The 27649-nt window shown below is 42.9% G+C and overlaps 1 protein-coding gene across 1 annotated transcript in view; it reads right to left on the bottom strand.

Annotated features, from left to right (window-relative positions):
- LOC136863697 (uncharacterized) overlaps window positions 1-27410 on the bottom strand; it is a 29641-nt gene extending 2231 nt beyond the window's left edge. Inside the window, exon 1 of the mRNA XM_068227845.1 lies at window positions 27342-27410. Coding sequence (XP_068083946.1) covers window positions 27342-27410 — 69 coding nt within the window. The remainder of the gene's footprint in view (window positions 1-27341) is intronic.
- Window positions 27411-27649: the final 239 nt, after the last annotated feature.

Here is a 27649-nt window from a genome sequence, read left to right as displayed (position 1 = left end):
CTAGTTTCTCTGGATGGGCTTTAGAAACATGTTTCCTAAGATTTTTATTATACTCATAGCTTTTACCACATTCAGAACACGAGTATTGCTTAACGTTGCTCATTATAACGCTATGTAAGTAGGCCTACCTAACTGAATAAAAACTACACACGCGGCACGTAACTAAATACACACTATAGCTGGGCACACCAAACGAAATACACTAATCACACAGGTACAGTAGCGAACACTATGCACAAGTAGATATTCGAAAATATACACTCAAACCACTCGTACAAAAAACACACTTTCCCGCTGTCAACAAACACACTTTCCCGCTGTCAACACGAAATCGTCACTGCCCGGTTCTCTTCGTATGAATTCGTAGTGTACCTAATAAACACTACACTACTATAGTTCAGTTCAGTTCAGTTTCGTTCGTTCGTTCGTTCTGCAGATCTCCTACAGTTCGTTCTTTTGCATTGTCAATTCAAAGCCTGTGCGCTGTTCGGATATCTTCGGCCTGCTCCGTAAGGGTTCGGCCGTGGTATTCAGGTGGAGCCCGAGTACGTCCCGTCAGGGGCTAACGTCGAGTGCAATCTTGTACTGACCGGTTAGCGGTATTTCTAAACACAGGAAACAACTCTTGTGAAAGCTAGAACACCCTCTTAGAAATTCCAAAGCAAGGTCAGGCACACAATATCTTGTAGCCCATTTACTACAGGTTGTCACAAAAGTATGCACGTCACTATAGACTGCCAAAAAAGTATGTATATCACAGAATTTTCAGCCGGCCGATGTAATCGGCTCTGGCAACTTCCGCACGGATATTTAAAGGCCGATCTCATCGGCTCTGGCAATTTAAAGGGCGGGCGCTCGCAGTACCGCCTGGCTCCAAGAGAGTTAAATATATCATTTAATTTAACTCTAAGGTTGGTGTCAAGAGCCGCATAAGACTGACTCAAGAGCCGCATGCGGCTCGCGAGCGTCGTTGTGGCCAGCCCTGGTATAATATGTTTTTGCAAAGGTAATGGTGCAGTGAGTGATTATAAAGCTATTGTTGCTTGGTGCCCGGCAAAGGAGAATGGACCATAACGACACCAGTGACGCTCGGTGGGATGCCTAACAGCATAAAACGTCAGGCGCGGCTGAATCACCTGGTATTACTTCTTCTTTCTTAATCTGCTTACCCTCCAAGGTTGGCTTTTCCCTCGGACTCAGCGAGGGATCCCACCTCTACCGCCTCAAGGGCAGTGTCCTGGAGATTCGAACTCTAGGTCGGGGGATACAACTGGGGAGGATGACCAGTACCTCGCCCAGGCGGCCTCATCTGCTATGCTGGACAGGGGCCTTGATGGGGATGGGAAGATTGGAAGGGATAGACAAGGAAGAGGGAAGGAATCGGCCGTGGCCGTAAGTTAGGTACCATCCCGGCATTCGCCTGGAGGAGATGTGGGAAACCACGGAAAACCACTTACAGGATGGCTGACCTGGGAATCGAACCCACCTTTACTCAGTTGACCTCCCGAGACTAAGTGGACCCCGTTACAGCCCTCATACCACTTTTCAAATTTTGTGGCAGAGCCGGGAATCGAACCCGGGCCTCTGGGGGTGGCAGCTAATCACACTAACCACTACACCACAGAGGCGGACACCCGGTATTAATACAGGGTTAAATGTCCTTATGTCCGCCTCTGTGGTGTAGTGGTTAGCGTGATTAGCTGCCACCCCCGGAGGCCCGGGTTCGATTCCCGGCTCTGCCACGAAATTTGAAAAGTGGTACGAGGGCTGGAACGGGGTCCACTCAGCCTCGGGAGGTCAACTGAGTAGAGGTGGGTTCGATTCCCACCTCAGCCATCCTGGAAGTGGTTTTCCGTGGTTTCCCACTTCTCCTCCAGGCGAATGCCGGGATGGTACCTAACTTAAGGCCACGGCCGCTTCCTTCCCTCTTCCTTGCCTATCCCTTCCAATCTTCCCATCCCTCCACAAGGCCCCTGTTCAGAATAGCAGGTGAGGCCGCCTGGGCGAGGTACTGGTTATTCTCCCCAGTTGTATCCCCCGACCAAGGGTCTGAAGCTCCGGGACACTGCCCTTGAGGCGGTAGAGGTGGGATCCCTTGCTGAGTCCGAGGGAAAAACCGAACGTGGAGGGTAAACAGATGATGATGATGATAAATGTCCTTATAGTAGCGTTTTCGTTTCCCACTAGTCTTCCTCTTGTGAAATCGTGAGGATTGACACTTTTCAACATCGAACAGTAATCCGCTATCATGTTAACGTTCCATCATTCCTGACCCCTTCTTTCAATTTCCTTAATGTCTAGGTGAAATCTTTCACCCTGTTCCTTTCTGACAGCACCGAGATTTTCAGGAAAGTAGTCAAGGTGTGAGTGGGGAAAATTACTTTTATGCTCATGTTACAACTTAACTTCAGGAAGTTTTCCGAAACTTCTGCTGTAATGCACATGTAGTTTGGGTACTTCAAGAAAACTGGTTACAACAGGTTCATAATTGTCAGCCTTCATAAGTCTTCTGACGTCAAGACCAAGAAATGTATTTTAGCTTTGCCTAAGGTAAATCCGGAAACTACTCACAAAGCTATTCAAAACTGCATCCTTTGGTAATTCTTTGACGAATTCTCTCATCGGACGTTATTTCATATGAAGTGGTGGAAGGAAGACTGTTTTAGATCTTCAAGACTGCCGTTCTCAACTTTTTTGACTCCATCCTGTGATTTTTTTCTCATTGGCGATTCGTTTTTTTAATATAGTAAAAATGAAATGTCGTATGGCTTTTAGTGCCGGGATATCCCAGGACGGGTTCGGCTCGCCAGGTGCAGGTCTTTCTATATGACTCCCGTAGGCGACCTGCGCGTCGTGATGAGGATGAAATGATGATGAAGACAACACATACACCCAGCCCCCGTGCCATTGGAATTAACCAATTAAGGTTAAAATCCCCGACTCGGCCTGGAATCGAACACGGGACCCTCTGAACCGAAGGCCAGTACGCTGACCATTCAGCCAACGAGTCGGACTTTAATATAGTGCTGTTTCCTGGCACGACTATCCCATTCGCAGTGTAAGAACGGAATAAGTCTGCAATGACTCCGTTTACCAAGCAGCATTAATATCACCACTTCCAAAAACTAGGAATAGCATCTGTATATTACAGACTGAAGACACACAGTAGGAAGAGAAAAACAAACAAAGACTACGCTTGAAAGCTTTTATATCTAGCAGACTCCCCCAAATTTGATTATTTCGAAGTCTTTAAATCTATAATTACCCTATCTTATGTAAGCTTAATGGTCGTGAGTAGATAGTACATGAGTCTGAACATCCATTTCGTGGTATGTAATTCACACATTCTCAGTCCACAATGTGATTTCGTAATTAATCTGACAGTAGTCTCCACGCGCTGGATGGAAAAGCCCACAGCGCTGTTGTATTTGGCTTTGAGCTCCAGTGCAGTGGAAGGGAAGTGGGGGCGATGGAGACAGACAGGCAGACACCGATTGGAACGACCCAATTTTAACTGGATTTTGCTAGTGTTACTCTTGTTTGTTCCATGTAACAACGACTGCTTCATTATGATAACTTTAAACCATTCATGCATAACTTTCATTTTTAAGTACTACTAAGCACTTTCTTTCCTTCTTTCTTAATCTCTTTACCCTCCAGGGTCGGTTTTTCCCTGGGACTCAGCGAGGGATCCCACCTCTACCGCCTCAAGGGCAATGTCCTGCAGCTTCAGCCTCTGGGTCGTGGGATACAACTGGGGAGGATGACCAGTACCTCGCCCAGGCGCCCTCACCTGCTATGCTGAAAAGGGGCCTTGTGGGGGGAGGTGGGAAGATTGGAAGGGATGGACAAGGAAGAGGGAAGGAAGTGGCCGTGGCCTTAAATTAGGTACCATCCCGGCATTTGCCTGGAGAAGTGGGAAACCACGGAAAACCACTTACAGGATGGCTGAGGTGGTAATCGAACCCACCTCTACTCAGTTGACCTCCCGAGGCTGAGTGAACCCCATTTCAGCCCTCGTACCACTTTTCAAATTTCGTGGCAGAGCCGGGATCGAACCTGGTCCTCCGGGGGTGGCATCTAATCACACTAACCACTACACCACAGAGGCGGACTACACTGTAACTATTAACTGTATTTCCAATAATCGAGAGTTCAGTACTGAAATTCCGCATATATTGTTACCTAATTTTGAAAAGACTTAAATAGTCTAAACTAGATGTGTGGTTATTGACCAAACTGTATGCTACATGATGGATTTTTTCTGGCAAAGAATTGCTTTTTACTTAAAGATATTGTCTTCGCCCTTCTCATCTTCCATTTATTTTAGATATTGTTGCGTTTCGATCACATACGATATTCCCACTGGATGCGTCTCTCCAGTCAGTTAGTGGTTAGATTGCTAATGTAGAGGGCACATTTTAGGCCCCTCTCCATTCATGGTGAGCAAGAATGCATTTTGTCATTCTTATGATGATAATGATTATGAAGGTGATAATAATGATGATGATAATGATGATGATGATGATGATATCGTCTGGCCTATGTACCCAGGGTAGTAGTCTTGTGCTAGTATTTCTAGTTTGGTGTATGCGATTGACTGTGCTTAAATACTGTAATGGATTTTGTCTCCATTACAATTCTTTTTTCAATTTCTACTCATACGCTGACCGTAACATGTAACACAAAATAATGATTCAAATTACCTGAGAAGGCTCATATAAAACAACATCAATACATATTACATACTTCAAATTAATTAATTAATTAATCTGTTGACCTCCTGCTTTCTGTGACCGCAATTTCTGGTGCCAATCAAACACCCCCGGCCCTGCGCTAGTAATAAACAAAGGTTTCCTCTTTCCTCGTACCCCACTGCTCCGCTCAGTCGAACAACTTGTTAACGTACTAATAACAGCAGGACTTCCCGCTGGGCAGCGATCCAACTTTCTAACCACAGAACAAACTAGTCTATCACAAACTCACGACCTACAATAGTCAGCTTCATTGTTAGACCCATCCGTGTACAGGAAAGTCCAAATATACCTGTAGCTTACTTCTGAAGACTGCGAGTTCAACCCTTGTAGAGATGAACAGCATTTATGGCCCCTTCAAATGTGACATTTCCGTGTCGCTGTCTCTCTACACGTTACTTAACTCCTGTGACATCCTGAAGCATGTTACCGAGCGAGTTGGCCGTGCGGTTAGGGGCGCGCAGCTGTGAGCTTGCATGCGGGAGATAGTGGGTTCGAGCGCCACTGCCGGCAGCCATAAAGATGGTTTTCAGTGGTTTCCCATTTTCTCATCAGGCTTAATACCTTAATTAAGGCCACGCCCGCTTCCTTCCCACTCCTAGACTTTTCCTATTCCATCGTCGCCATAAGACCTATCTGTGTCGGTGCGAGGTTGAGCCAATAGTAAAAAAAAATATATGTGAATAACAATGCCCGTTGCTTCCGATAAAATGTTTCATAAAATTTGTTGTACAACTTATTTTATAAAAAGTGACAAAAAGTTGTGTTGTTCACGGTAAAATTATTTTGTAAAATTTGTGGAAACATCAGGATGATCATCCATGAACTAAATTCTGAACCAAGATGTGTATGTGCTGCCAAGAATTGAGTTCGAAGCCCATTTATCTTCGCCTTCACGTCAGCCTGGCTTATGTTCGGCCGAGCTTGTGACCCAAATTCGGCGACCGAGTTTTCCGCCTCCCTTCTCGCATTTTTGTTGTGATACGTAGGCATTTCAACGTCACACAAACATTAACATCTTCCTTAGTCAACCCGGACCCTGCCATTTTAGAAGTGTTTGTTGATGTTTACGAACGAGCCTCACAGTCTTCTCATGTCGTAGCGCCAGCAGCATTGTCATGTCAGCTTCGCTAATTGATTCGTTTCGCAAAATCAATTTTACGGAATAGAACATTTCCTCTTTCATGAAGCGTTTTATCAAAGCTCTCATACAACTTGAATTTGATCATCAGCAACTGAAACAATAACAATAACAATAGCGATAACAATAACAACCGTACAGCCAACTCGCCTGGTATTATTATTATTATTATTATTATTATTATTATTATTATTATTATTATTATTATTATTATTATTACCGGGCGAGTTGGCCGTGCGCGTAGAGGCGCGCGGCTGTGAGCTTGCATCCGGGAGATAGTAGGTTCGAATCCCACTATCGGCAGCCCTGAAGATGATTTTCCGTGGTTTCCCATTTTCACACCAGGCAAATGCTGGGGCTGTACCTGAATTAAGGCCACGGCCGCTTCCTTCCAACTCCTAGGCCTTTCCCATCCCATCGTCGCCATAAGACCTATCTGTGTCGGTGCGACGTAAAGCCCCTAGCAAAAAAAAAATTATTATTATTATTATTATTATTATTATTATTATTATTATTATTATTATTATTATTATTATTATTATTATTGTTACCGTGTTTCGGTGGTAGGTAGAGGTGAAAGAAGGTGCGGGCGTGAATGAGTCTCAAACTACGGAATCAAAGTTACTATAAAATTTAACAAGGTTATATTTTCTTTTCAAAATTAAGTAATAACAAAGAACAGGTACTTAGTAGCCGAAACACAATTTGAAATGTACAATTACAGAGATTACAGAATTTGGGCTTCGAGCCCTGAGTTCACAATTCTTGAGCAACTAGCCCAACTTTCCGATATACAAATTTTAACCAAGGGGCAGAAGACCCCAATCAAACCCTGGAGCACTTGCTCCAAATTACACAGTAAAGCCTCCTCGAGGCATACAAAAATTGAATTCCAAAAGCGCAATCTGCTCTCAAAGTGTAAGCCAATCACAGGCCACACCAAACTTCACCTTCAAGCTGTCCTCTAAGGACATATACACAGGGGTAAAATACCCAACCTACTGAGGTCTATTGAATGAAAAAGAAGGTTAATTAAATGACCTCTAAAATGACAATTTGGGAGGAGGCAAACTGGCACTCCTAGTACACTTTGATTAAGACCTACTTGGCACTAGGCCGTTAACACAAGGGCTAATCCCATACTAAAGAGGTGACTTAAGAAGAGAACTCTTGTTTTACGTTATCGAAGAATAGGTTGAGAAAACTAAGTTCACCTCACAACAATATGAGTGGGAGCTCGAGAGGGTTAGCACTCTCTATCCCAATATGAAGCTTTAAAAGAGAATATATAAAAGAGTAGTTACATTTAGGAAAAGGTTACATGGTAGAACGCTTAGAACCCGCCCCGAAAGTTAAACTGCTGAGCTAGCAAAGAAAGAAGTTATTAATCGGCCATTACCTTGTGTTGAACGGCTGGAGAAGAAAGAGGCGCTTCCCGCCCCCTGCTATGTACTTAACACACTGAAAGATGGAACAGAAGTGGCCCGGAGACCCAAAAATCAGCAGTTTATAACCTCTCGTGGAAGGTTCTAGGCGTTAGGGGAAAGAAAACACCCGCCCACAACGTTTTTATTGGATAGGACCCCGCAACAGATTCAAGTTGGGGGAAGATACCCCTGATTGGTCAGAAATTAATTAAAGAAATTCGGGATTGGTTACATTCATAACAAGGGGAAGAAAGGGGTAAATATTGCCAACTTAAACAATGACAGAAAGAAATTTAACAAAGAACAAACTCTTGAAATTAAATTTTCTCCAACAAAATAGTTCTTTGACTCCGCACTAGGTTGCACTATTGTAGATCTTCAGTAGTGTCCTCTAGAAGAGAAAGTTCACACTTCTTACTTCAAGCGAAACAAAAACACATCAAAAGTGACACAGTTCTAAAACTCAAAATTTTCCACATGGTGACATCTTCTGAGAAGGTAGAGAATTAATAGAGTAGATAAAGTTCAGCCCTCCTCCAGCAGAGGAGTTCCAACAGGCGCACATTTTAAATTAACGGAGTGGAGGTGTACCGCCCGGTACAGACCTCCCCCCCCCAAAAGTTCCTCCAGGGATTTCACATGAAGTCAGTTTGAAAACAAAGTCCAAGTTTTGATGTTGATATTAAAATAAATTGCAGAAGTATTTGAGAAATGCTTAATTCAGTTCCAAAATTTTTGTTGTAATTGGTAACGTAAGGTTTTTATGTTTGTAGAAGGCAAATTTCTGAAGATAATCTTTTAAAATGTGATGAAAAATTTTGCAATGTCCACCAAATTTGTTGTTGAATTCCCAAGTGTAGTCATCTCTTATAGTGGCTGTCCATGTAGTTGGTGTAGGCTAAGTTGGATGGCCAGACCGGCCGTTGCAGCTTGCGTCCAAAGGAAGCCGCTCGGACCCCTCAAGTACCCTGAGATACCGCTCGCCCGCACTATGAGGGGAGCAGAGGTGTTGAAGTACGCCGCGCCCGCGGTGAACATATACAGGCTGCGGGCAAGTAGCAGGTTGTGCGCCGCACATCAGCCTTGGCCGGGAGGAGAGCTCCGGCTCGCCGTGCACATGTCGTCCTCGCTGGAGAGGAGGGGGCCCATCCCCCTCCCCAGTTGCTGCACGGCGCTGCGCGGCTGCGGTGGCACTGCAACATAAAAACTCGGCGGCAGAATTGTGTTGGACCATCATGTTTCTTTGAGGGCACAGGCTTGGTGAGGAGGTTGAGGGGTCAGCGGCGTGCAGATATCCATGGCATTTACTCAAATTAAGCCACAGTGTGTATAGAAGCAGGAGACGGGAGCGTGGTAATGGCCGAGGCAAGGACAGAATGGCAGTTTAACGGATCGGGGAAGGTTTTACAAGAGGATTACATATAAGACCAAAATATTATAGAAGGGGCAGAAAGCCTTAAAAGTTGAACTCAAAAAAAAAATATAACCATCATATTCCTTTCAAATTATATGAAGCAAGTTGACACAAAATTTACACCGGTTTCACCTGGGACAGGTGAACCCTAAATATCCTCTCGGTGGCTGGATTGCTTACTAACAATGTAACCGGCGTGAGAAAATCGAGAATTATACAAGGCCCATGAAATCTGGGGGCAAGCTTGCCCGCGGGAACAAAATTCTTGACCATAACTTGGTCACCTACCTTCAAAGGGGTGGGTCTCCGTCCACGATCATACCTTTCCCTAACCTTTTCATGAGACACTTTAAGATTGGCTTTAGCCTTCTTCCAAAGATCTTTAATGTTATCCGGATCTATTGTCTCGGGTAGAATGTCACTCAGAGACCAGAGGTTAGAGAGCGGCGAGTTGGGAACAAACTTGAACATCAAAGAAGCTGGAGTAAACTTGTGAGATTCATGAACCGCCGAATTCAAAGCAAAAGCTAACCAATGCAGGGACGTGTCCCACCTGGAATGATCATCATGATGATAGGCAATCAGTGCGGACCTGAGATTACGATTAACCCGTTCAGCCAGAGATGGTTGAGGGTAATACGCCGAAGTAGTTACATGAGAGATGGATAAGTCAAAACAGAATTTACGAAATAAATTAGATGTAAAAGCCTTAGCATTATCAGATACAATATATTGGCACGGACCAAAAGAAGCAAAAATAGAATTTAGGCAAGTAATGGTGGACTGAGCGGTAGCCAGCTTAGTCGGAAATAACCAGGAAAATCTGGTAAAACCATCTACACACACAAGGATGAACTTGTTGGCATTACCCTTTGACTGGGGGAATGGTCCTACATAATCAATATACAGGCGTTCCATGGGGCGCGATGCTTGATGCGAAGACAAAAGGCCTACCTTGGTGGACATGGTGGGTTTACTGAGCAAACAAGATTTACAAGCTTTTACAAGTTCACGGATTTCACCGTCCATACCTTTCCAGATGAACATTTCACGAATCTTTTCACGAGTTTTAAAGATACCCAGATGCCCTCCTAATGGGGTTTCATGATAATACTTGAAGATCATAGGCACAAGAACAGCTGGAACGACAACTTTCATCATCTTATCATGCCTCGAAGGGCAACATAAAACACCATTCCTCAGAACATAAGGGACAACATGTTCCCCAGAAGAAAGGGTTTCCATTATCGGAGCCAGCGTCGGATCTTCACGTTGGTATTTCTCAATGTCCCTAAAAAGCATGGGAGCATCTGTTAAGATGGCATTAACACCAGATAGCATGGACTCGGGGGGTGATGAACTGTCGACCTGTTCATGGTTCTCAACGTCGTCTGAAAACATACGGCTGAGTCCATCGGCAACAACATTTTCGGTACCTCTAATATGCCTGACATCAAATTGGAAGGCAGAAATACGGATGGCCCAACGGGCTATACGACCAGTACGACGCGGCCTACCTAAGACCCAGCTTAGGGCTTGATTATCTGTTTCCAGGTCGAATTTGACATGTTCCAGATAGAGACGGAACTTTTCTAAGGCAAATAAGACTGCCAACCCTTCGAGCTCATAGATGGAATACTTGGCTTCTTGAGCCGATAGAGTCCTAGATGCATAGGCGATGGGTCGCCTCCCTAGTTCAGTCTCTTGAAGAAGGACTGCAGCTACAGCTGACGATGACGCGTCCGTTTGGACGATGAATTTCTTTGAGAAATCAGGCATAGCAAGGACAGGGGCATTACAGAGAGCTAATTTCAGATCTTCAAAAGCGGCTTGTTGAGAAGGTCCCCACTCAAATTTGATGCCTTTCCTACGAAGAAGGTTTAAGGGCGCCGCTCTATTAGCAAAGTTAGGAATAAACTTTCTGAAGAAATTCACCATACCAATGAACCTGGCGATACCTTTAATGTCCTTGGGAGGTTTAAAATCACGGATGGCCAGTGTTCTAGAATGATCGACTGCTACCCCATCGGGTGACACAATATGCCCTAGGAATGACATAGAGGGCTTAGCAAAGGCAACCTTGGACAACTTAACAGTTAACCCCGCCTTACGAAGGCGATCGAGAACTTCTCGCAGATGATCTAGATGTTCTTCAAAAGTCTCTGAAAATACGACGACATCATCTAAGTAGTGATATAAGTACTCGAATTTGATGTCGGAGAAGACCCTATCTAGTAGCCTAGTGAGCACAGCTGCTCCGGTGGGGAGCCCGAAAGGCACGCGGTTGTATTCGTATAAATTCCAGTCCGTAGCAAACGCTGTAAGATGTTTAGACTCTTCGGCAAGGGGAATTTGATTATAGGCCTGATTCAAGTCCAAGATAGTAAAGAACTTGGCCTTACGAAACCATGAAAAACAAGAATGAAGGTCAGGAAGGGGCACAGATTGCAACACCACCTTCCGATTGAGAGCCCTGTAATCAATGACAGGCCTGAAGCCTCCTTGGGGTTTCGGGACTAGAAAAATAGGCGATGAATACGCCGACTTAGAGGGCCTAATAATACCATCCTTCAACATCTGGTCGATAATTTCTTTCAGAGCCTTCATTTTAGGTGGAGATAGCCTATAAGGTGGAAAACGGACAGGAATCGAATCCGTGACCTCAATTTTGTATTCAATAAGGTCAGTAACACCAAGAGTATCAGAGAACACCTCGGGAAACGACTGACACAGTTTGCGAATACTATTAGCCTGCTCCTCAGGTAGATGTCTAAGGTCTAACAACATCTCATCCTGGGTAGGCGAAATAGAAGAACATGACACAGAATTACACTTTAATAGTGGTATTTTACAATTAGAAGCAAATTTGAATGTGCACGACCTAGACTGGAGATCGAGCACAAGACCAGTGTGAGAAATAAAGTCCGCTCCCAATATAATGGGGCTAGACAATTGCTTGGCCACAAACAATTTAACTTTCCATGTAAACTTAAAAACACGAATTTTGACCAGTAAGGAACCTAGAATTTCTAATGGAGATGAATTAGCCGAAACGTATGGAACAGGAGAAAAGACATAGTCAGGAAATTTACAAACCGTTTTCAATTTAGAATACCATTCAGCCGAAATAATCGAACAAACACTGCCTGAATCTAAGAGAGCTGTTATAGGCTCGTTATTTAACTCAATCTTAAGAAAAGGAACAGGTGCGGGGGTATCCGCCGCAATCCTAAGACACTCTTTGGGACCTTCAAAAGATGAATTTGAAAATTGCACGTTCCCTGAATTTACAACCTGTTTACCCGGGGCTGAGTCTCGGGAAAATGGATTAGTCGACTCAGCCGAAGCCACTAGTCACTTTTTATTATTGGCATAGGTGGAATTTGCACCAGAAGTTGAGCAGGAGGGGGTGCTATTCGAGTTTGGGCAATTCTTGGCGATATGTGAGAAAGCCCCACATTTAAAACAGCCTTGTGCTGAACCAGCTCCATTATTTGCCCTACTAGACTTGATCAGTGGACACTTATTGCGCAGATGGTCAGGCGACCCACAAGCATAACATTTACGGGGTGTGACTGGTCGGCGAGGTGGAGGCCGAGTATTACTAAACGAAGGAGGGGGTTCTTTCGCGACACGCAAAGAATCGGCGTAACTAACTCCTTCCGCTGAGACGGCCAATGCTTCAAGTTCAGAAAAAGTTTGCGGGCACGCCGCGAAACACAAATATGACCTGTAGGGTGGTGAAATCCCTTCCACAATAGCTTGTACAATTTGATCCTCAGGGAAGTGAAGAGCAAACACCCTGGTATAAAACTTAATGTCTTGTATGAAATCAGCCAAGTTTTCATCCAAGCGCTGTACCCGATAATAGTACTTCTGAATAAGGGAGGACCTAGCCCTAGCAGGGATGAAGTTAGCTAGCAAATGGGCATGGAAATCCTCAATAGATGATTGCTCGGCAATGGCTCTTACGATTTTATCAGAAAGAATACCAATAGCATACGGATAGATAATCTGCAAAATTTGACATGGAGAAAGAGAAAACACAAGGGCATGATCCTGAAATTCAACTAGAAATCTTAAAAAAAAAAAAAATTACATCACTGGTGGTATTAACGGAAAACTTAGAGATCCCTCTGAGCAACATTGCCAATGGATGAGGCAAGCTGCTAAACCCGGGTGACATAGTAGGTAAAGGTTTCAATGGCAAAGAAGTTAATTCAGAACGAATGTTACTCAACGATGCACGGCGTTCAGGCTCGTTGTCCAATGGGGCAGAGATAGTTTGAGCAGCAACGGTTATCCTATTAACTTCTCCCTTGGGAGGCGCTTCCTCACTACCTGCATTCACAATGGTGGGTTGATCAGATTTGGGAGGAACTTCCCCAGTCAACAATAAAGTGACCTTACTAGATAATTCGGAAATATTTTCCAGGAGCGTACTAGCTTCCTTCCTCTGAACGTCATTCAGTTTTAGAGACAACAGATCGTTAACCCTATTCGAAAAATGATATAGCCTGCCTTGCACACGCTTAATTTGATTAGGAGACGGATCATTTTCATCAAAAAAACTAACAACAGAAGCTAGCCCAGTAATATTCTCGACGATCGTGGAAAGAGAGTCATCAATTTCTTTCTCTCCCAAATTGGGGATGGAAATGGGCAAATCTAGGGACTCTCTAAGCTTGTTAGTGTCTACTGCAACCGTGCCTCCAGATTGTACATTTCTAATAGTCAATTCATATATCAACTCCTCCTTGCGCAAATAATTAAGATGGGGAACATCGCGAGGGCCTGGCATGATGACAAAACAATTTTGAAAAAGTCAAAAAATTCCAGCAACTGAGAAAATGGTTAGAGTTCGGATCAAAACAATGTGTAGCCGTCAAAAGGGGCTAAATTGAGACCCATTCAACCACGCTCTGCTACCACTTGTTACCGTGTTTCGGTGGTAGGTAGAGGTGAAAGAAGGTGCGGGCGTGAATGAGTCTCAAACTACGGAATCAAAGTTACTATAAAATTTAACAAGGTTATATTTTCTTTTCAAAATTAAGTAATAACAAAGAACAGGTACTTAGTAGCCGAAACACAATTTGAAATGTACAATTACAGAGATTACAGAATTTGGGCTTCGAGCCCTGAGTTCACAATTCTTGAGCAACTAGCCCAACTTTCCGATATACAAATTTTAACCAAGGGGCAGAAGACCCCAATCAAACCCTGGAGCACTTGCTCCAAATTACACAGTAAAGCCTCCTCGAGGCATACAAAAATTGAATTCCAAAAGCGCAATCTGCTCTCAAAGTGTAAGCCAATCACAGGCCACACCAAACTTCACCTTCAAGCTGTCCTCTAAGGACATATACACAGGGGTAAAATACCCAACCTACTGAGGTCTATTGAATGAAAAAGAAGGTTAATTAAATGACCTCTAAAATGACAATTTGGGAGGAGGCAAACTGGCACTCCTAGTACACTTTGATTAAGACCTACTTGGCACTAGGCCGTTAACACAAGGGCTAATCCCATACTAAAGAGGTGACTTAAGAAGAGAACTCTTGTTTTACGTTATCGAAGAATAGGTTGAGAAAACTAAGTTCACCTCACAACAATATGAGTGGGAGCTCGAGAGGGTTAGCACTCTCTATCCCAATATGAAGCTTTAAAAGAGAATATATAAAAGAGTAGTTACATTTAGGAAAAGGTTACATGGTAGAACGCTTAGAACCCGCCCCGAAAGTTAAACTGCTGAGCTAGCAAAGAAAGAAGTTATTAATCGGCCATTACCTTGTGTTGAACGGCTGGAGAAGAAAGAGGCGCTTCCCGCCCCCTGCTATGTACTTAACACACTGAAAGATGGAACAGAAGTGGCCCGGAGACCCAAAAATCAGCAGTTTATAACCTCTCGTGGAAGGTTCTAGGCGTTAGGGGAAAGAAAACACCCGCCCACAACGTTTTTATTGGATAGGACCCCGCAACAGATTCAAGTTGGGGGAAGATACCCCTGATTGGTCAGAAATTAATTAAAGAAATTCGGGATTGGTTACATTCATAACAAGGGGAAGAAAGGGGTAAATATTGCCAACTTAAACAATGACAGAAAGAAATTTAACAAAGAACAAACTCTTGAAATTAAATTTTCTCCAACAAAATAGTTCTTTGACTCCGCACTAGGTTGCACTATTGTAGATCTTCAGTAGTGTCCTCTAGAAGAGAAAGTTCACACTTCTTACTTCAAGCGAAACAAAAACACATCAAAAGTGACACAGTTCTAAAACTCAAAATTTTCCACATGGTGACATCTTCTGAGAAGGTAGAGAATTAATAGAGTAGATAAAGTTCAGCCCTCCTCCAGCAGAGGAGTTCCAACAGGCGCACATTTTAAATTAACGGAGTGGAGGTGTACCGCCCGGTACAATTATTATTATTATTATTATTATTATTATTATACGGAGATTCCTTGGAACAGAGAGAGGTGAAAGAAAGTGTGGGCTTTAATGGGTCTATCTACGATATCAAAATTAAATTAAAACTTTCAATTAAAGGTTATATTTCTTTTAAATCTCAAACTTAACAAAAATGTTTACATAATGAAATGACAAGGTTACATGTACAAAGCAATGTTGATACACGAAATTTACAGTTTGTGAGCTTCAATCTCCAAATTACAAGTTTACAACGCCGCAAATGTAGCGTTTCGATAGACGAGGAGAGAAATCTCCCACTTTGCTCCAACCGTTACAATCTACAGCCTTCCAGAGGCACCCCTCAATGTTACAGAAAAGAGCTTCCTTGCTCTCCATCTTCAACCTAGGAGGCTCTGCTCCCAATTTCTTACAGCCTACTCAAGGCAACATTACACAAAATCCTGACACTTCTGGCCTCTCTAGGCCCAACCTAAAATTTACAATTTTTTACACAGGAGTATCTATTACCCAAACTACTGGGCCTTCGTGGAAAGGAAGAACAGGTTAAATTACTGGCCCAAACTCAAAATGTATGGAGGCGTACACTTGCGCTCCAAGAAAACTAAGAATACAACCCTACTTGGGCTCGCGGCCCGATGATTCAGAAGCTAATCCCAAGCTACTGAGGTGACTAGAAGGAAGGTTAATTATTTACAAGAAGAGAAACAGTTACAAAAGTTTAGTCACCTCAAGATAAATTGAAGGGGGACTCCAGAGGGTAACGCACTATCTATCCCCGATTTACAGTTTAAATCTTTATGATATTTTACATTAGCAGGAAGAAAGTTTACATTTTAGAAAACAGATAGTTACATAGCTGAAGATTAGGACCTTCCCCTCGGGCAAGTTTGCGGAGATAGCTACAGAGATAGAAACCTGGTGGCCATTACCTGGGCCGATGCTCTGCCTTCCGAAGAATGAGGCACCCCGCCTCCTGTCTTAATATACACACTCAGAACTTCGACGATCAATAAGACCAGGTAGCTTGAAAAATCCGCAGCTTATATACCCGCGGGGAGGGTTCGAGAAGGCTCTGGACTAAATCCGGACACACCCTCTCATTTTTATTGGCAGAATATAAAATTACAAGAAGCCTATTATTGGTTGGAAAATAATACAGAAAATTTCTGATTGGCCAGACTCAAAAGCTGGCGGGACGAGAAGGAAGTGTTGCAAACCTTGAAATACCAAAATAAATGAAAGTTAATTTATTTGAGAAAACATTAAAAAAACTTCTTTAAATCACTCATTTTTTCCATCTTGCACCGGAGTGCATGACCTCAGTTTTTGTAGAGACATATATGGAAAAAGGTTCGGCCTTCTTGATGTACACCAAAACAAAGAAAAAGAAATCCAGTCAGCTTAGGAAACTGTAAAATAACAACTTAGTTATTCAGTAGTGCCATCTCCTGATTAATGTCCAAACTTTTATGTATTAGCAGTTTCACGTTTTGTTCGGTAGATAGAGTTCCTTAAGGCGTTTCTTTTAAATGTGCAGGGTTGAGGTGTACAATTATTATTATTATTATTATTATTATTATTATTATTATTATTATTATTATTATTATTATTATTACTTAGAGGACCCGTGTTGCTCCGCAGAATTCGTTATAAATAGGTCAGATAACTCGTCTTGGTATGTCTGTCGTAGTCGTATTGCTTTGCCTGCCCTCTTGAATGGTTTTATGAACTTTTAATAAGAAGCGCGTTATGGTATGCCACCATTCCCAGTCAGAATTCAACCATTCTGACGTCATCGTGCCTTCTGTCTGGTAAAAATCTATCCATATGTTCGCTTTTTTTCATCCTTCATTTCTTGATGTAAAGCTTGACATTGTGTCGTAGAAGGCAATTGTATTCTTAATCGCAGTTCTTCTATATAGAACGATTGTCTTGTGAGCTCATAGGTAGGGATGGCAGTTTTAAAAAAAATACCGATATATCGATATTTCGATATATTGAAAACTTATTTTCGATAATCGATATTTATTGCACATAATATATCGGTATATTCAAGCGATATCGATATATCGTAACCCAAGAGTAACTACAATATCATCACCAGATCTCAATGCATATATATCAATATTGGTTTATTCTGCCTGTGCACGCGACTGGTTGGTTGAGTTTATCTTGCTACTGGAATTCGCGGTTTAATTATCCATGGAAATTATCCATCAACGGCTGCTAATTTCAGATGACCACTAGCCTGCACGGTTGCTAGGGTTATACTTCCATAACACACATTTTCATTCACCCGCAGCCACAAGACAGCAGTCGAGGCATAGATCCTGAATAAATAGCTTTTTTAGAGTGAAAGAAGTAGTGTCAGTAATGCTTGATGTTCATATAAACCTCGTAAATTAGTAGAAATGGCTGAAAATAGTTAAGAATATGATGCAGCATCTAGCGTGCAAGTATTTATGGTTTTATCATTGCATTGATAGGATAAACAAGGAAGAGGAAAGGAAGCGGCCGTGGCCTTAAGTTAGGTACCATTCCGGCATTCGACTGGAGGAGAAGTGGGAAACCACGGAAAACCACTTCCAGGATGGCTGAGGTGGGAATCGAACCCACATCTACTCATTTGACCTCCCGAGGCTGAGTGGACCCCGTTCCAGCCCTCGTACCACTTTTGAAATTTCGTGGCAGAGCCGGGAATCGAACCCGGGCCTCCGGGGGTGGCAGCTAACCACACTAACCACTACACTACAGAGGTCTTACCACGCTTACGTCTCTTGGTTAACTATTTTGTTGAAACATTCAAATTTACGTGCAAACCGGATTCAGAATGACATAAAATCAAATGAAATTTTCCAATCATTTAGTAATACATAGAAGCAGATTCGAACAAATCAAAACATTGTTGATGGCTTCAAGCATGCTGCACATTTTAACGGACTTAAATTCTTAGCTGCCGCCTTACCTTATAAAGTAAGGAATCAATCAAATTCGGAATTATATACAAACAAATTAAAATTTTTAATCATTCAGTATTATGTACAGATAGATACAAACAAATTAAATATTTCTTGATGGCTTCAAACAAGTTGCATATTGTTAATAGATCCCCGATTTATAGAACTTCAATATAATTTCAAATCCTTGTATTTTGGAAAAGAAATAATTTTATATCGAGATATATCGCTATTTTGTTTTGATAGTAGGATAATATCGGCATGTCGATATCGAATGAAATATCGATATTTATTATATCGGAACGTCCCTAGGTGTTATCGATGCCTACGAGATAAGTAAAGGCCTCAGCAAGCACGGTCTCTTGAAGTACTAAATTGACAAAGTAGCAGCAGTTCAAATGTCGCCGCTGGATGTGAGGTTTTCCCTCCATTCCTCAGCACGATTCCAATTGCCATTAGGATAATAACTTGCACATAAAAGCACATTACAAATAAAAAACATTGCGTTTTGAGTAGGAAAGTGATATTTCTATGACGTTTAATGAAGAAAAATAAATGTATCACCGAGTAATTCGAGATGAGCTCATACGAATCAGGTAGTATAATTGCAACCGGAAAGTACACATCCTAATAAAAATGAAAATACTTCATAGTATATTTTAAAACACTGCAGTATTCACAGAGCCTTCGTCGATGAATGCAGAGTGGGTCTCGGCCCACAAGTGGCCACGGCTGGTCCGTGGTCCAACAGCTCTGCACTCCGACCGGCCAACCGAGCAGAGGAAGGGTGGCTCTTCGTCTCTGTATTCGGGAGACTGGACAGGGCTGGACCTCACGGCTGGTCTCCACTGTCGGTTTTCCTGAGAATGGTTTTACGTGGTTTTCCATTCTTCTGCAATAAGGCAAATGCTGGGAGGGTTCCTAGTACAGGCCACGGCCGCCAACCCCCTCACCATCTCCGAGCATCTCCTTCGCCGTAACAAATCTCCCGGCCTCACAGACGGCGTCACCATCTAAGAGGCCCGCCTCCTCCTTCAGGGGAGGAATTAAAACATTTTAGTATTAGTACGTAACCTAGTCTTGCCATGCAAATACCCTGAAAAAAAGTGTTGGCATTGATTGCGACTAGTTTTAGTAGAAATGCTAAAACACGTGCTTTCAAAATGTTCGCTACATACGACAGACTTCGAGGAAGGTTGCCACATGCTATTTTTCTCGTCACCGCGACATGACATAATTAAGACCCATTTTTCTCGTAGTTCCACATTTGCTCGTGGAAATAAATGCCACTACCTTTCTGAAGTTTACTTTTGCAGAATGGTGCACAGCAATAAACCATTGTTTATCACGCGCAATAAACATTTGTGAATAGAATGTTTACAATAAATACTCTCTCGGCTCTTGTATATTTATCAATATGCACAAAACATTTTCTTAATGTAAATCCACAGCCTGTTTAGAGTCATTTGACCGGGTCAGCAATGGAACGAATTAAGCCCCATCTAGCGGCGAGAATAGGATATTTTCCCGGCTGCCGAAGCCTGTCGCATTCCTCTGGGGCAATGATTAATGACTGACAAATGAAATGATATTTGAGTGTGTTGCTGGAATGAAAGATGGTAGGGAAAACCGGAGTACCCGGAGAAAAACCGGTCCAGCACAAATCTCATATGGAGTGACCGGGTTTTGAACCACGAAACCCAGCGGTGAGAAGTTGGCGCGCTGCCACCTGACTCGCGGAGGCTTCTATTTTCATAACTTTACGTTTAAATATAAACCATATACTCATCACAAGCTGAATACACAAATCAACGCCTTTTATAATGAATTTTAAGGCTTATCTCACCTAAACTTACCTTTTTCCTTCACAGTTTCCATATAGTCTGTGTTGTTAAATGGTGGAGGGCTAACACGAAGTCTAGCGGTGACTCTGGAACAAGAACGTATTTCGCGCTGTGTAAACTGCCATGCGGAGGCAACTGTGTTACATATTCCACCGTTTGTATTCGAATTATAGTACAGCCTATCAGAGGCTCAGAGCAAGGTATTGATTAGATTGGATGTTTCCAGGTTGCAATTCCACCTTCACTAGCACCATCTCTTGCAGAATTATCGGCGTTCTCTAGTGCGGATGTTGTTAATGAAAATAATAATTCAAAGAAAAACGATATATTAATGGAAAAACCGATATATTATTCGATAAATCGAATCAAAATTTCGATATCGATATATCGATAAATCGAAAGGAAAATATCGGTATTTCATAAAAACCGATAAATCGTTGCCATCCCTACTCATAGGTTAGTCTCAAAAAGAAGCGGTTTTTGACAGGCAGAAACTTCTTTCTAGTTTAGCTAGGTTATCCTTCGATAGGTCTTCCCAGATAATGTGTAATGCCTATGTCATGTTGGAGTCTGTTTGTACGTAGACTTTTATTCTCTTAGCAGAATGTAAGTTATTATAAACTCTCTGCCATCCCTTGAACATATTTGGAAGCTGGAAAATGTTAGAGAATCAAAGAGTATCTAGCAGGGAATAGTATTCTACCGTGATCAGAGGAAGTGTATATTCTCTGGCTTTGCAGGTAGTAATCAAACATGGCTGCATGCAATGACATTACGAAGGATGATAATCACTTGTATTGGAATATTAATTAAAGTGTTGGTCGCTTAGCAACCTGCTAAGTACATAATGTATTGTGGGTTAGGATAAGCCTTGCCTGCAATTATTTTAGTGATCATTTAATGCTTTGATTTCACGATTACTCAAAGTTATCTGAACTTAGAGACCTATCAATGTCTCATGATTCACCGGCAGGTAATTCCGGAGAGAATACAACAGAAATGAATCAAACCGGTCCAGTAGAACGGACAAAAGGATTTGCCAAAGCTGTTTTTAGTACATTCTTTCAATATATAGATTATTATTATTATTATTATTATTATTATTATTATTATTATTATTATTATTATTATTATTATTATTATCATCATCATCATCTCGGCTAAACGTCAGACACCCCCTCTGCAACGGGCGCAGAAAACTGATTAGAGAAAGTTATGCCAGACTGCGGACCTGCGAAAGAAGCTGGACCGGCGGATTGCATTTCCGCAAAACAGCACAGCTTTACCGCAAAACTTATTTTCATTACCGCAAAGTTTCATATATCTTTACCTAAAAATATTAGAAATCACTGCCGCAAATATAAAGTATACAGCAGCTTACCTTTAAAACTGGCAGCGCAGCACGCTGCTTGCCCCGATGAAACACTTGTCGTAGAGCGGGATAGACTGGAAACGATTTGCAATTCTTTTTACATACTCCACTAACGGTAGTTCACAACGGTGATATTTGTCCCACAATTGAGTAGCAACACGATGAAACGACTCCGCACCATTTGTAGTTCTGATTCCATCTGTTGGTATACATCAATCAATTAATACTGATCTGATTTAGGTCAGTCGCCCAGGTGGCAGATACCCTATGTGTTGTTTTCCTAGCCTTTTCGTAAATGATTTCAAAGAAATTGGGAATTTACTGAACATCTCCCTTGGTAAGTTATTCCAATCCCTAACTCCCCTTCCTATAAATGAATATTTGCCCCAATTTGTCCTCGTGAATTACAACTTAGCCGCCTCTGTGGTGTAGTGGTTAGCGTGATTAGCTGCCACCCCCGGAGGTCCGGGTTCGATTCCCGGCTCTGCCACGAAATTTGAAAAGTGGTACGAGGGCTGGAACGGGGTCCACTCAGCCTCGGGAGGTCAACTGAGTAGAGGTGGGTTCGATTCCCACCTCAGCCATCCTGGAAGTGGTTTTGCGTGGTTTCCCACTTCTCCTCCAGGCGAATGCCGGGATGGTACCTACCTTAAGGCCACGGCCGCTTCCTTCCCTCTTCCTTGCCTATCCCTTCCAATCTTCCCATCCCTCCACAAGGCCCCTGTTCAGCATAGCAGGTGAGGCCGCCTGGGCGAGGTACTGGTCATACTCCCCAGTTGTATCCCCCGACCAAGCGTCTGAAGCTCCAGGACACTGCCCTAGAGGCGGTAGAGGTGGGATCCCTCGCTACGTCCGAGGGAAAAACCGAACCTGGAGGGTAAATAGATGATGATGATGATGAATTACAACTTTATCTTCATACTGTGATCTTTCCTGCTTTTAAAGACGCCACTCAAACTTATTCGTCTACTAATGTTATTCCACGCCATCTCTCCGCTGACAGCTCGGAATATACCATTTAGTCGAGCAGCTCGTCTTTTCTCCCAAGTCTTCCCAGCCCAAACTTTGCAACATTTTTGTAACGCTACTTTTTTTTTTCTTCAGTTCTTCTTCTTGGTGAGAGTCCCATACATTGGAACCATACTCTAGTTGGGGTCTTACCGGGCGAGTTGGCCGTGCGGTTAGGGGTGCGCAGCTGTGAGGTTGCAACCGGGAGATAGTGGGTTCGAACCGCACTGTCGGAAGCCCTGAACATGATTTTTCGGGGTTTCCCATTTTCACACCAGGAAAATGCTGGGGCTGTACCTTATTTAAGACCACGGTCGCTTTCTTCCCATTCCTAGGCCTTTCCTTTCCTATCGTCGCCATAAGACATATCTGTGTTGGTGCGACGTTACGCAAATAGCAAAGAAAAAACAGATAAAGTTTCGCCTACTCTATTTTCTCGAAATATAGCAACCCATTCAGTCACTCTTTTGTCTACTCCAATTGCACTCATTTTTTGTCAGTAGTCTCTCATGATCCACCCTATCAAATGCTTTAGACAGGTCAATCGCGATACAGTCTATTTAACCTCCTGAATCCAGGATATGTGCTATATCTATACATCTGGCGTGGAATGACATTAGTAGACGAATAAGTTCGACTGGCGTCTTTAAAATTAGGAAAGCTCACAATATGAAATTCGAGAGGACAAATGAGGGCAAATATTCATTTATAGGAAAATAAGGGTAGTTAAGGATTGGAATAACTTACGAATGGAAATATTCAATAAATTTCTAATTTATTTGAAATCTTTTAAGAAAAGGCTAGGAAAATAACAGATAGGGAATCTGCCTCCTGGGTGACTGCCCTAAATGCAGATCAGGATTGATTGATTGATTGATTGATTGATTGATTGATTGATTGATTGATTGATTGATTGATTGATTGATTGATTGATTGATTGATTGATTGATTGATTGATTGATTGATTGATTGATTGATTGATTGATTGATTGATTGATCGATCTTTTGGTATACTCGACCATAAATTAAGGGGAAATTTAGCAATTTCACCTCCTGTACATACAGTAGTTCTCAAGTAGGGCCTACATAGTCTAGAACAAAATTAACTGATTGTGATTGGGAGCAGTACTATGCAACTCCATGAACCTGTGCTAGGAGGTATATATCTTTTGTGGTAATGAAAATTATTTTTTGCGGAATTTCGTTTACGTTTTTGCACATTTACTACCAGTCGGTTGGACTGTGAAAGCTCCTGAGGAACGGAGCTCGGAGTTCACCTCCCACGAAGTGTATAGGTCCCGTTAAACAGGGTGTGGAGGGGTTGGTAAATGTTTACTTTCCGTACCCTGATGGGGTAGGGCGGGCCTCCCAGGGGAGGGAGATTTGTCTCGGTGATGTGAATTGCGGAGAAAGTGAGATTGGCGTGACCGTGGCCCAAAAAGTAACTATACCGACATTCTCCTAAGTGCAGAAGAATGGAAAACGCGGGAAACCATTCTCAGGATAGCCGACGTTGGAGACCAGCCGCTCCGCTTCCTGAATGTAGAGCTGCTAGGGTAGTAAAACACCCTCTCTCTGCTCAAGACCGCTGTTAAGCTGAGGTCTACTCTACTTGGTCAAACAAACCGCGAACTGGGCACGGTAGAATAGGCTCTGCGTTGCGTTCTTGAAGCCGAGCTTGTGACCGAAATTCGGCGACTGAGTTTTCCGCCTCCCTTCTTGCATTTTTGTTGTGATACATAGGCATTTTAACGTCACACAAACATTAACATCTTCCTTAGTCCACCCGGACCCTGCCATTTTAGAAGTGTTTAATGATGTTTACAAACGAGCCAAGTGGGGAAGAAGACCACACAATAATTATAATGGGCGCTGAGACCGGGTTCAGTACCTGTTCAGTCTCAGTCTCAGGTTCTGTACTGATGTGAGGTGGTGGGAGATGTAAGTGGTTCAGTTTGGGCCTCTGAGGTCTGGGTGGGTCAGGGTGGATGTGTTTGCGATTCGATGCTGGTCGTGATGTGGGTGGGGGTGCGTCGGTGCCTGTGTTTCTGAGTTTGGTGCGTGTTGGTGTTTGTGTGTATAAGGTTCGGGTTTTGAGGAGGGCTTTAGCAGGTACGGTTTGTGTGGAGGTTTCGGGTTGAAATGTGGGAGGGGGTTTGTGTGCTGAGTACTGACTGAGTCTGTGTTACGAGGTGTTCTGGTTTTACGCCAGAGGACTCGTTGGTTGGCTTAACATGTACCACCTATATAATCCCTATTCTGTCTGTCCTTCACAGCGGTATTGAGAAAACGAGAATGTTTAATTTTTTTTTTTATTATTATTTTTTTGCAATTGCCTTTGCATCGCACCGACACAGACAAGTCTTATGGCGACGAAGGGATAGGAAAGGTCTAGGAGTGGGAAGGAAGCGGCCGTGGACTTAATTAAGGTACAGTCCCAGCATTTGACTGGTGTGAAAATGGGAAACCACGGAAACCATCTTCAGGACTGCCGACAGTGGGTTTCGAACCAAATATCCCGCGGATGCAAGCTCATAGCCGCGCGCCCCTAACCGCACGACCAACTCGTCCGGTACGAGAATGTTTCAACAACTGAAATGGGCACCAAATATAGGTTGTTATTTTCCCTTTACATGAAAAGTACACCAAACCTCTCTCAGGACCATGTTAGGAAAGTAAGTCTCCTTCAGAGAACTATTTTGTCACATTCGTCATGTTGACGCGCACGGTTCTATCTATCGACGTGAGTTCGAACTACGCCGAACAATAAGTTATTTCGCCATCCACAACAGTACTGACAAAACGAAAACGTCTGGAAGGCTGAAATTGACTCCAGATATAGGTATTTTCTTATATTTGATTTACGTCGCACCGACACAGGTAGGTCTTACAGCAACGATGGGATAGGAAAGGCCTAGAAGTGGGAAGTAAGCAGCCATTGCCTTAAATGAGGTACAGCCCCAATATTTGTCTGGTGGGACAATGGGAAACCACGGAAAACCATATCCAGACTTGTCGACAGTGGGGTTGGAACCCACTATCTCTAGGATGCAGGCTCACAGTTGCGCGTCCCTAACCGCATGGCCAACCTCCTGGTCCAGATATAGGTCACAAGAACAAAACATTGATGACCATCACATATCAACATTTTAGTGAATTGAATGAATAATATTCACCATCCTAGCGTATGCAACGGTACTACTTCCCCCGACAGGAAAGAGATGGAACTTTTACCGGTTAGATTGGGGAGTGAAATCTAACAAGATGTGATGGTGGATGCCTCGTTGTAGGTATAGAGATATGATCCGGAAGAGGTAGAAATTTGCATGTTTAGTACTTTTTCGATAAAATGCATCTCGTTCAGGGAAATACAATTGTCGTTTTGTTGCACATGGCAAAATTAACGTCATCGACTGGCATATGAGAGGTGCTGCCTGGCCGAGGTTGTAAAAGCGTGCTAGGTTCACCCGAAGGGACGTGGGTTCGATTTCCCGTCAAGAGGTCGAAAAAATTAGGAAAAGAGATGTCCAATTTCGAGGTGCAATGGCCCTGAGGTTTACACAGCCTAGACCAAAATGAGTATCACGTTTATTCCTCGGGGCAAAGGCTGCCGGGCGTAGAGCAAACCACTCTACCCCACCAAGCGCCGAGGTTACGGATAGTGGAAGCTTTTACCTTCCACTCCTCCCAGGACCTGCATGGCCTATACGGAGATGATTACGCCTTTTTATTCGCATATGAGTGAACTATGTCCTAACCAGTGGCGGCTCGTGCTAAATTATGTTGGTGGTTCTGCATTGTGATGCATAGTCCATTGCAGTAAGTATTAGAGACGAATCTAAATTGGTATTGCCTGCCAACTGAGCTCGTGTGCCGCAACCCCGCGGAAGAGTCTTATGTGTCCCTCTCTCTCCATGCCCTATCACCGATGTTTGTGTTGTCATACATTTTATTTATTTAGCGGATGGCCCATACAATCAAATTGAGAACAGAAATAAATTGTATACATATTTACATACAAGAAAACATGAACAAGAAAAGACTCCTGGAACCGTACACTGACTGCCACAGGGAATTTTTAATTCGTAGTAATTTGGTGTTCGCAACCCCTATAGTATCCTACCTCCGTCACTTATCTCTGACCTTCCTACTCAATAAGCTCGTGCACTACTTCTAACGAGTAACGACTGCTTGTTTATCAAAACATGTGTTTGGGGCATACAGTTCCCCAGTGTACGGTTAATGAAACTCTTTTCCTTTGTAACCAGTTTGGCTTTTCATACTTGTTTTAAACATGTACCTTTACACTTTGTATTAAGAGAGTTTGAAATTGATTGCCTTGAAAGCGGTGAACAGATCCTCCCAGAACGATATACATCTGAGCCTCAAATCCTAGATGATTTCGTCGATGCTCTAGACCACGGTGGAAATAAACGTTGTTGAAGAAGGCGATGTGATAGAATATATATTATTTTCCTTCGTGTTCAGATTAACTTGTTTTCTAGTTGACAAAAGAACTAATGATATCCTGGGTATGACAGAGACTGGAAATCCCATCAACACGCAGAGGAATACGACTTTATGTTGGATAAATGATTGTATTTACAATACCCAACCAGCCAACACCAGGCAGTCTCAAGTCTGGACGACTGTCCAAAGAGTCTAGAATCACTATTAATAGCATTGAACGAAATGTATTTGTATGCAAAAACCGTATGCTGAAATTGTGACCAACTTTCGCTAAGCAAACCTTATAGTAGTACGGAAAACCAAAAAATAGACTATAAGGAAAATATGACCTATTTATTTCATTTTATTACGAAGGGCGTACTATATTGTTTTACACCTTATTTTTCCCATCCAACTGAAGTACATTACACTCAGTTGTTACGTCCACCTTCTCAACATAACCTCCTTGTAACTATATATCCTTTTGCCATCGATGTGTCAGTCTCTTCAGACCTTCCTGAAACCATTCCTTCGGAGTGCTGCGTACCCATGCCTTGACAGCTGTGTCCAATTCTGCAATATCCGGCAAACGGCGACCACGCAAAGGTTTCTTCATGTTTTCGAGCAAGTGATAATCACTTGGTGCCAAGTCGGGACAGTATGGTGGGCGTAGCAGTACCGTGAATCCCATTTGATCAATGGCAGCTCATGGTAATGGAGACATGTCTCATCACCGGTCACAAGCCTAGCCATGAGGTCGGCTGGATCTTAATCATGGCGTTGCAAAAGTTCCTTGCACACGTCCACACACCACTGCTTTTCATCTGCAGACAAAAGTCTAGGCACCCACGTGGA

This window comes from Anabrus simplex, chromosome 5 (genome assembly GCF_040414725.1).
Source record: "Anabrus simplex isolate iqAnaSimp1 chromosome 5, ASM4041472v1, whole genome shotgun sequence".
Classification (NCBI taxonomy): domain Eukaryota; kingdom Metazoa; phylum Arthropoda; class Insecta; order Orthoptera; family Tettigoniidae; genus Anabrus; species Anabrus simplex.
The sequence above is the reverse complement of the archived record's forward strand: the minus strand, read 5'-3'. Positions and strand labels throughout refer to the sequence as shown.